The sequence below is a fragment of the Sinocyclocheilus grahami genome, unplaced genomic scaffold (genome assembly GCF_001515645.1).
Source record: "Sinocyclocheilus grahami isolate Dianchi unplaced genomic scaffold, SAMN03320097.WGS_v1.1 scaffold11.1, whole genome shotgun sequence".
In the NCBI taxonomy this organism is placed as follows: domain Eukaryota; kingdom Metazoa; phylum Chordata; class Actinopteri; order Cypriniformes; family Cyprinidae; genus Sinocyclocheilus; species Sinocyclocheilus grahami.
The window spans coordinates 520,471-530,018 of NW_015505190.1; the positions used below are offsets into that span (position 1 = coordinate 520,471).

Genomic DNA, 9,548 nt, shown 5'->3' on the forward strand with positions numbered 1-9,548 from the left:
TGTTTGTTTTTAAAGAAGACTCAATGACAAGTGCAACTGAGGACATTTTGAAGAAGGAACTGAATCTGAAATAGCCTATCAGAAACAGTTCTTGAAAAAACCTGTAGTTTGTGTATTGTCTATGAATGGTGGTGCGTAGAAATGTGACTGTTGTTTTTAAGATTTATATTAAAACGGTAGCTTATCAAAGTGTCTTGTTTTTCATATCAATTTTGGTAATATTATTGTAAACCATCAAGACTCGTGTTTTGTATCTTTGAAAAAAAGTGTGAGTAACTGCGCGCGATTTTTCTGTTTTAGCACATCCAAGTTTTTACGTTAGAGAAAAGAACAAGCTAGTTAAGTAATTCGTTGATAACATGTAGATGTCTGGAGAGCAGTCTATAATAAGCGCACTTCATCTTCGTTCACTTACACCCAGCGCCCCAGTTAATGAAATGCAATGGCAGTTTCCGGCCTCACGAGTGCGATGTAGTCCCGTTGTACATTTAAAATGGTGATTACAAGAAATTACTCTGTATCCAAGCTAGAGTTAATCCAAGACTATCGATCTCGAAATTGGTCAGCGGTCTGGCAACGGGAATCGATGCGGTGGATTCTAATAAAGAAACGGACGCGCGGCTGTTACCTCTGATTACCAGCAGCACCATCATCTTAATGTTTCAGGCAATTGCCCTTTTTCTTTTATTCTTAGTCTTAGACGATTTAATTAATAAGAATGGTTATTTATTAATAGTTAGAAATAGCATCAATGTGTAATTAATGGAAATAAATAGAAAGATTTGTTAATTTGGTTCCCAGCACATAAGTCAAAGAAGCCCCATATGGGCTAAAGCTTTACAAGGATGGATGGATGGATAAATACGTACATACGGAGTAAAATGAATAAATGTAAAGTTTACTTAACCCGGGGTAAGATGGCCCCCTGAAAATGGGGCAAATAAAGCACCCCGGAGCATCTTGTCTCAAAATATTAGGTTGGTTGAAAATGTTAAAGATAAAGAGTGAGTGAGAGTGAATTAACTTTAGTTTACCTCAGCTTCAGGATGAAGTAGTCTGAGAGAAAGTATGGGGGAGGTACTTCTACAAATTAAAGACAAATTTGTGAGCTAAACCCGAAAAAAATTGTTTTGGGGACATCCAGGGACATACTCATTTGTAAAAACGATATATAAAAAAAAATTAAGAAAATAAAAATCTAAGGTTTCACAGACGGGGTTTAGACTAAACCAGGATTAGGCCACAGTTCAATTAGGACATTTAAGTAATTTTTATAAACGTGCCTTAGAAAAAACATCACTGGTGTCCATCTTGAGACAAAACAAAGGCATTGATATATTTTAAGAGCAATCAGTGCAAGTTTCTTTCATCTGAAACGGCTCAGATTTACATTTTATTCTGGGACTAGGTTTAAGCCTTGTTTGTGAAACCGGGGGGAAAAGTACAAAAAAATAATTTATATATTTATAATTATCGGTACAAAAATAAATAACCAAGTTAACGTGTGTGTGTGTGTGTATATTGGAATCCTGTTATTTATGTTGTTATTTCAGCAATACTACAAATATTACTATAAACTTTGGGACACTAAAAGTCATCACAATCTAAAACTGAATAATTCAGTCTCACTGCAGTGTAACTTGCTATATTGTGACATGTTTTCAGGTTTACAGTGTTGAATGTAAATGCCTTTCACCTCTCTCTGTAACTCTATTTGTCAATAAGAAACATCCAATTTCAATTAATTTATTCAAATTACATTGCCAAGATACACAATTTTAACAATTTAGTTGGATTTTCTAAAAATACAATTATCGGTCCAGGGGTGTAGGCAGCATATGGGCCTGACAGGCACAGGCCCACCCACTTTGATGAATAGGCCCCCCAGTTTAGTATACAAATTTAATATTTGTTAAATAATTATTACATTTTTACACAATTACAAAACAATTATAACATAATAACTAAAATAAAACGTTTTTGCCATATTCTTGATGAGTTTGATTGACAGCTTGATTGATTGATAGTGTTTGGCTATTGTGTTATCCAGGCTGTCTCAGGCATGTCGCACCTGTGAATTTGTGTGTGTTCACCTATTCAGTTAGCCTGTAATTTGCAGCATGTGTTAGAAAATGTTAGAAAAACCACAGCAATGCATAATTCTGTAAAAAGGACTTTTAAAAACTTGCACTGACGGGAGATAACCCGTCCATCAGCCCGCAAGTAGCCTAAGACTTTTCAGTTCCAAACACACATAAATAGACATGAATAGGCAAAAACAATTAATCACCAATGAATGTTTTTTACCAAACTTTGTATAAAGATGATTCTCAACTATTATGAACGATGTAACAATGATTTGATATACCATTTTGCTTAATGTAATGTGTGTAAAATGGCCATAAGAGGGTTTTTCCATGTATCTACACTGTATCTAATTTGCATATTAATGTGTTCTTGACAACATGCCAACATGTAATAAAAAAAAAGTTTAATATTGGGAGTAATAAATGGCAAGATTTTCATAACAATATCTAATATTTCATATATATTTAAATATAATTTTTTCCCTATTCATTTGTTGTGTCCCAAAATGTGTAATATGTAATATATATATATATATATTCCTTTCATTAAAACCATTCAAATCATATTGAGAGGGCAAGGGCAAGGCTGCAGCACATCCTCTCAGGATGCAAAGTTGCATTGACAGGTACGATTCAGGTAGAGCTGAGGGTAAGAGAGTCTTCATCATTGAGCTGACTATTTTGTGGGAAGAAAACATCAGAGCAGCCCATGAAAGGAAACATCTAAAGTATTCCGAGTTGGCAGCAGAGTGCCAGGAGGCAGGCTGGAATGCTAAGGTTTACCCTGTGGAGGTCGAATGCCGGGGCTTCATCAGTAGAGCAATGGTGCAAGTACTCTGTGAGTCTGGCATGGTGGGGGGAAACCTGCGGAAGGCGGTGAAGGAGCTGGAGGAAGAGGCAGAGAAAGTCAGCTATTACAGCTGTAATATATCTTATGATAACATTTTACAGAGCTGTGTCACAAGCTAAATGCACATAAGTGCAAAGGTTGAATTGGTTTTAGTTAGGGAAATCAATGTTATACTTTGTTCTTATTCTTACGTCCATGAATCTAACTAATTTTCTCTCAATCAATCTCTCTGTTTGTCTTCATTACTTTAATTACTGGAATAACTATACCTATCAGAAGTGGGTGTCCAGAAATACTGATGCAAAGTACAAAATGTCATATCTTTTGTCTTTATCAGAATCATATTTCAGTCGTGCTTTATTCCAGCATGACTCATGTAACTGTACTTAAGGAGTGGCAACTTATTTTCTACGATACTCATATGAAAGGCTGAATCATCACTCACTCTTGTCAACAACTGACAGTACAGCACCATATATACATAAAAAAATAATTTTGAGTTTCTCACAACCACCCAACTTCAGAAAGGTGAGTTTGATATATTTTATATTGTGTTATATTGCGTGTATGTATACATAGGCTATTAATGGAGATATTGTATGCAGAATTTAAATATAGATTCAAGAGCAGTATTTGACTGTTCATTAAAATTGTGTGGGTACTTTTAACAGCACGCAAACTATAGATTAAACTGAAAAATGATTGTAAATGAAGTAAATAAAAATAAGATTATTATAGTATGTTTTAAGAAAATACTGTTTCAGTCTTTTTACTTAAAAATGTCTTGTTTATTTCAATGTTACTTGCAGTTTCTTTGTAATTATTTTTGAAATTTACAAGCAATTTCTGAGAGAAAATTGATTAAAAGGAAATCATACAACTTTTTTTCAGTGTTCACTCCTGTTTAAATAGAATTATTTTATGAGATTAAAGTACATTTTGGTGTCTTATTAATAAAGAGAGATCATTATTGCACCATTTGTTGGTTGCTTTTGGCATCTGATAGAGCATTTATACTGTAAACATTAGTTCTCATTAATTTGACTCTTTAGTGAGTTTTTAATATTCTCTATTTGCTGGGGTGGTAATATTATATATTAATATGAAAGGGGGGGCCCAAAAAATTATTTTGTCTATGTCACGATAATATAATAATCTTGGTATTCTCACAACTGCCCAGCTACAAAAAGGTGAGTTTGATATATTTTTAATGGAATGTAAGTTCCCAGTAGGAGAACCTGCACAATTTTTTTTAATGAAAGTTATTTCAAAGCTGTATTATGTCAATTTAACACACTTTGATGGATAATTTCTACACAAGTTCAAGTAAGAAAATATAAAAGTGTAACTTAGAATACTATTAATAATACATTTTTCATGAATTCTTCAGAAAGACATTGTTTATTAGTAAACAAATATGTTGGTTTTGTTTTAGGGTCTTTTTAGGTCATTTTCAAAATGAGTAAAAACATTCTAAACAATAGACTGAGTGCTCTATAAATTATTTACAGTATTAGTATCTTAACATGCTATTTCATTGCTATTGAAATGAAATTGTCTGAATGACTTTTTTTAATTTTTATTCCTTCTCTAAAGCATCATAAATAATGGAACCACCAAAACATCAGTCACTTAGTTTTGTCTCTTGGAACACTATGGGAATAAGGTACACAAAAGGAACAAACTCCAAGCTCCAACTTGTGTTGGATGAACTAATCAGACTGAAGGCTGATGTTGTCTTTTTACAAGAAACACACATTGAACCACGGTCTTATGAAGTACCCGAGAGCATAAAAGGCTGGAGGACTTTCTTCACTGTCCACCATCCCCGCAGCAAAGGAGTCGCTATCTTAATAAAGAATGAAAAGACATTTAATTACATATGCCATGATGAAGATTACAGTGGAGGCTATATTGTCCTCTTCTGTCATCTCTATGGTCAGTTGTATACCCTTGTTAATGTGTACAACCACAAGGCAGACAGACAAATGCTGTACAGATTGAGAGACTATTTGACAGCTATTAACACTAAAGGTGTGCTTGTGGTTGGTGGGGACTTCCAACTTGTGTTGGATGAACTAATCAGACTGAAGGCTGATGTTGTCTTTTTACAAGAAACACACATTGAACCACGGTCTTATGAAGTACTCGAGAGCATAAAAGGCTGGAGGACTTTCTTCACTGTCCACCATCCCCGCAGCAAAGGAGTCGCTATCTTAATAAAGAATGAAAAGACATGGTTGGTGGGGACTTCAACACAGTACTGGACCCAACTTTTGATAGGAGACCAGCAGCAGATCAAACGTTCCATTCCTCACTTAGACGCATTCTAGAAGATTTCACAGAATCTCTGAGCCTCAAAGACATATTTGCATTAATGCATCCAATGGAAGAAGGCTTCACACGATCTCAGAATCAAAGTCACTCAAGGTTGGATATGTTTTTCATGCCAACTAACACAATGCATTATGTCATAAACTGTATGAATCACAAATCCCCAACTGAAAAGAAGAGAATCTCTGATCACAATCCTCTAGTCTTAGATATCAAAGTTCCATCACTGCTGGAATATAAAATGCCGGAAGTTGCCTCATTGTTAATAAAATGTAAATACCGTGAAGCTCCAGACAGAAGAGCAGGCAAAATAAATGGTGCAGAAATACTGAGTGCTATCAGATCTTTGCCTGACTCACAACAACAAATTCCTGATGAACTCAGTGTCTATCACTACAAGAGGATAGACCTTCCATTCACAGAACTCTTAAAGTTAATATACAATAGGAGGTTGAAGTCTAAATGTGTTCCTAAATCTTTTGTAAAATCATTGCCTGTTCCAGACAATATGCATTGTTTCAGAGTTGACTATTTGATTTTCACTCACATTTTAGCCAAACGCCTTATGGTGTTTTTAACACCATCTTTTAGGGAAAGAAACAGGGTGGCACGTGGTGTTTGCTTTTGTGTGACTTTTGCAGAACGCCCCCAACATATCAAGATGTCTTTCCTAAATCAAAGTCTCTCATCTCTTAAGCAAATGAACCCTACACCACCGAAAGACTTCAGCATTCTGGAGAATCTCCTCCCCAGGTCCAGCCACTCCGATCATGACTACAGAACTCTGCGTCAAGGCTGCCCACTCACCACACCCATCCTCATACTGGCCTTGAAACAACTGGAAAGTGACATAATGGCAACCAGTAAAAGCACTGGCAACACTAGTCTCAGCATTACCAGAGAGTCTCTGCTGATTTATACAGATAATCTGAAAACTGGCACGATGTTTGAATTGTTTGAACATTTTGAGAAATGTTCTGGTATAAAACTAAAGTTGAAAAAAAAAGGTCTAAAGTTAAAGTTTCAAGCCCAAAATGTTCTTGAGTTATCTGCTGACTGCTATGTCTCTGGCACAGTACGCATGACACAAATTTGATCATCCGCTCAGTCTGTTCAACTGTGTACACATGAAGTTGTAGCAGATGAAAAGAGGAAGCATACCAAGCTGATGATACACTCTTAAAAATAAAGGTGCTTCACGATGCCATAGAAGAACCTTTTTGTCTAAATGGTTCCATAAAGAACCTTTAACATCTGAAGAACCTTTCTGTTTCACACAAGGTTCTTTGGGGCGAAAGAAGGTTATTCAGATTATAAAAAGGTAAGAAAGAAATGGTTCTTTAAAGAACCTTTGACTGAATGGTTCTTTGTGGAACCAAAAATGGTTCTTCTATGGCATCGCTTGAAGAACCTTTTGAAGCACCTTTATTTTTAAGAGTGTACACGAGACAATGTTGAGCAATGTTGCTGTCAACAGACAACCAGGTGAGACACAGGGCCCACAACTGATCTAAATAGACATTTGTTACTCGCTCTCAATGGGAAAGTGCCCAAACAACATTGCTCAAAAAAAGTTGCCCTGCTTTTCATCAGCCTTAGACTTTTATATCATTTTTAAGGATTTCCTTTAAGTAACTAAATGTGACAACCTCTTTTTGAGGACATCCAATAAACAAGTTATAAATATAGCAACAAGCGGCAGTCATCGAGTACAAATTTCAATGGCTCATGGATGATTAGCGATCTAACTGAAATGTATCTTATGATGTGGTTTTTACAGCCTGATGTAAATATTATATTATATACAATGATATAGTACCATAAATACTATGGAAGTCAATGTCTACTGTCAACTGTTTGATTACACATCATTCTTCAAATATCTTCTTTTGTGTTCAAAAGCTGAAAGAAATGCCGCTTTTTACGTTTTGTAATAAATAAATTGTGATTGCACTTGTCTTGTACATATTTTTAAGAAATGGTTATGGTTAGGTTTAGAGGTAGGAGAGGGATTAGTGACTCAACATATCTTTTTAATGATATATTGTTACTAAACATTTTGGTCTATTATGTTTTATATATACTGGCTGCACACTTGTTTCTCTGATGCGTAAGGTCTATAAAATTATTATGTTTGGCAGTAGGGTCAAGGGATCTAAAAATCTAAATGGTTTATCAAGAAAAGTGTATCAATACAAATATTTTTATGATATAATGATTGGTAAATATTTGACTGTTTTAGCTCTAAATACGTAATAATGTTTGTTTTAAATATTTCAAAACGTCCAAATTTTAGCATCAATGAAAACATACAAAAATGCATGCTTTATAGCTGTATATGTTACACACTTAAACCTACGTGTAAACAATGAGACCAGTCTGGGTTTTCAGCATTTTAGAGAGCATTCTCGCTACCACCAGTAATTCTTCTTAAGATCTCAAAGAGTTACAAAAGGATTGTCCGCTTACTAGAGCCAATCTCAGTTCGATGCTGAAATATCTGGAGATTTGTACAAATGAGAAAGGCTACATAACTATCTCAAAAAGATCTTTGGGAGGAGTTCAGTGAAGACTCTTGAATTAACAATTTCATAAAATAAACTAAAGCTAACTATTTTTAGCAACAAAAAAAAACATATGCAGCTACGCAACTGCTCAAAAATAGCAATAAGTAAGCAATTCTGGATTTAACTTCAAATGCATCCATTGTTACCTAACTGTTCTCTGTATATTTGATTAAATATATGTATAAAAATGTATTTGATGAAATACAAGTATATTTGATCAAATTAAAATGATTTTACATAGTTGAAGTAGAATGTTTATAAAAGTTAAGGCCTAAAACTATAATTACCAATTATAAAACTGTAAAACTATAAATTATTATTGTATATTCAATACAATGTTGTCTTTCAGATTCAGTATGCCATTTATTTGGCTTCATTTTGTATGTACAGTATCACTGCTGCTTGCATACATGTTATCTCTATAATACCTGAATGTGTCTTGTACCACATGGCTCCCACTCTATTGTTCTTCTTGCTGTATCGTTTGCTTATCATTTAGTGAAACTAAATGTATATTCTAATACAGTCACCTATGTGGAATTTCGTTCCTGTCCATGAGTGGGTATTATTGGGTTCAAGGTTTGATAATGGGGTTTCAGTCTGCTTTGACACAACACGTTTCTCTGGTTCTTGTTCTTACTCACTTGGTATGAAGTATTGGTTGACTCAAAGTACCACGCCACACTACTCATATATTAAAGCAATATCATATGACCGGGAGTGTAAATGTAATATGGGTTTAGGCAACAGTTCGACAGAAAAGAAAATAAGGAAAAACCAATGAGTGTCCCAAAGACCATTTTGTGTGTACTTAAAAACCCCAGATTCAACCTGTTTAGTTCAAAAGATGTGTCTGCCTCAATTACTTGAAATTTGGAATGCAGCATAATTATTATTATTTTTTTGTACGTTGTTGTGTTTCTGGTCTCCCACATTTGTATGCGTATGAATAGACGTCAATGAAACAAAAAAACTGTAGTGTGATAGCACGCATGATTGAAACTGCATTTACTGAAATGTTTTTTGAACCAACTGATTGAATGAGCATATGCGTATGAATAGACGTCAATGAAACAAAAAAACTGTAGTGTGATAGCCCTGTAAAAAGCAGGCAGCACGCATGATTGAAACTGCATTTACTGAAATGTTTTTTGAACCAACTGATTGAATGAGTGATTGATTGACTTGCTCATAATGACACAAGAGCAGAAATTCCATTCATTGTAATGTAATTTTGTGGGTGCAATTTGTTCCAAGTCAGCAATGGTTTATGTATAGTTACAATCTCAACCCGTCGCTTTAAAAAAATACTCTCCAAAACCAGTATATTTTTTGTTAGATGAAATTTTAGTTAGACTATTTTGTAGTTTCAATGCTATCAGTCATCATCTGTGAACCGGTGTGTCAACCCCTCTGGTATAGAGCAGCCGCAGAGCAGGATCCCAGGAGAATGATCAAGCACAGAGAGCCAGTATACCACCATAACTTTCTCAAGTTTATTAAGGAACATTGGTCATATTTATACCACAGATACATACAACAACATAAAGTCCTGGACATCCAATCAAAGTACTCAATATGTGCATGTGAGCATATTTGTGTATGTGTGTGTTTAGTCCCTGTTTTTGTGTGGGTGTACCAATGTGCCCAAAGTCTAGTTCTTGTTTTGGTTGGGGCTTCTGTGATGAGCCCATAACAAAAGGGCAGTCA

The 9,548-nt window shown here is 34.9% G+C and overlaps 1 protein-coding gene across 1 annotated transcript; it reads left to right on the plus strand.

Moving 5' to 3' along the window:
• The first annotated feature begins 4,544 nt into the window (after positions 1 to 4,544).
• On the plus strand, positions 4,545 to 6,785 carry LOC107596140 (uncharacterized). The gene is made up of 3 exons (XM_016286804.1): positions 4,545 to 4,986; positions 5,172 to 6,216; positions 6,749 to 6,785. The coding sequence occupies exons 1-3, from the start codon at positions 4,545 to 4,547 to the stop codon at positions 6,783 to 6,785; spliced, it is 1,524 nt and encodes a 507-aa protein (XP_016142290.1).
• The last annotated feature ends 2,763 nt before the right edge of the window (positions 6,786 to 9,548 follow it).

Excerpts from the sequence above, each read along its gene's own strand:
- LOC107596140 (XM_016286804.1), top strand. The coding sequence starts at position 4,545 with ATGGAACCACCAAAACATCAGTCACTTAGTTTTGTCTCTTGGAACACT. Across the intron at positions 4,987-5,171 it reads TAAAGGTGTGCTTGTGGTTG|ACATGGTTGGTGGGGACTTC; the intron begins GTGGGGACTTCC and ends AAGAATGAAAAG. Across the intron at positions 6,217-6,748 it reads AATCTGAAAACTGGCACGAT|ACAACCAGGTGAGACACAGG; the intron begins GTTTGAATTGTT and ends TGCTGTCAACAG.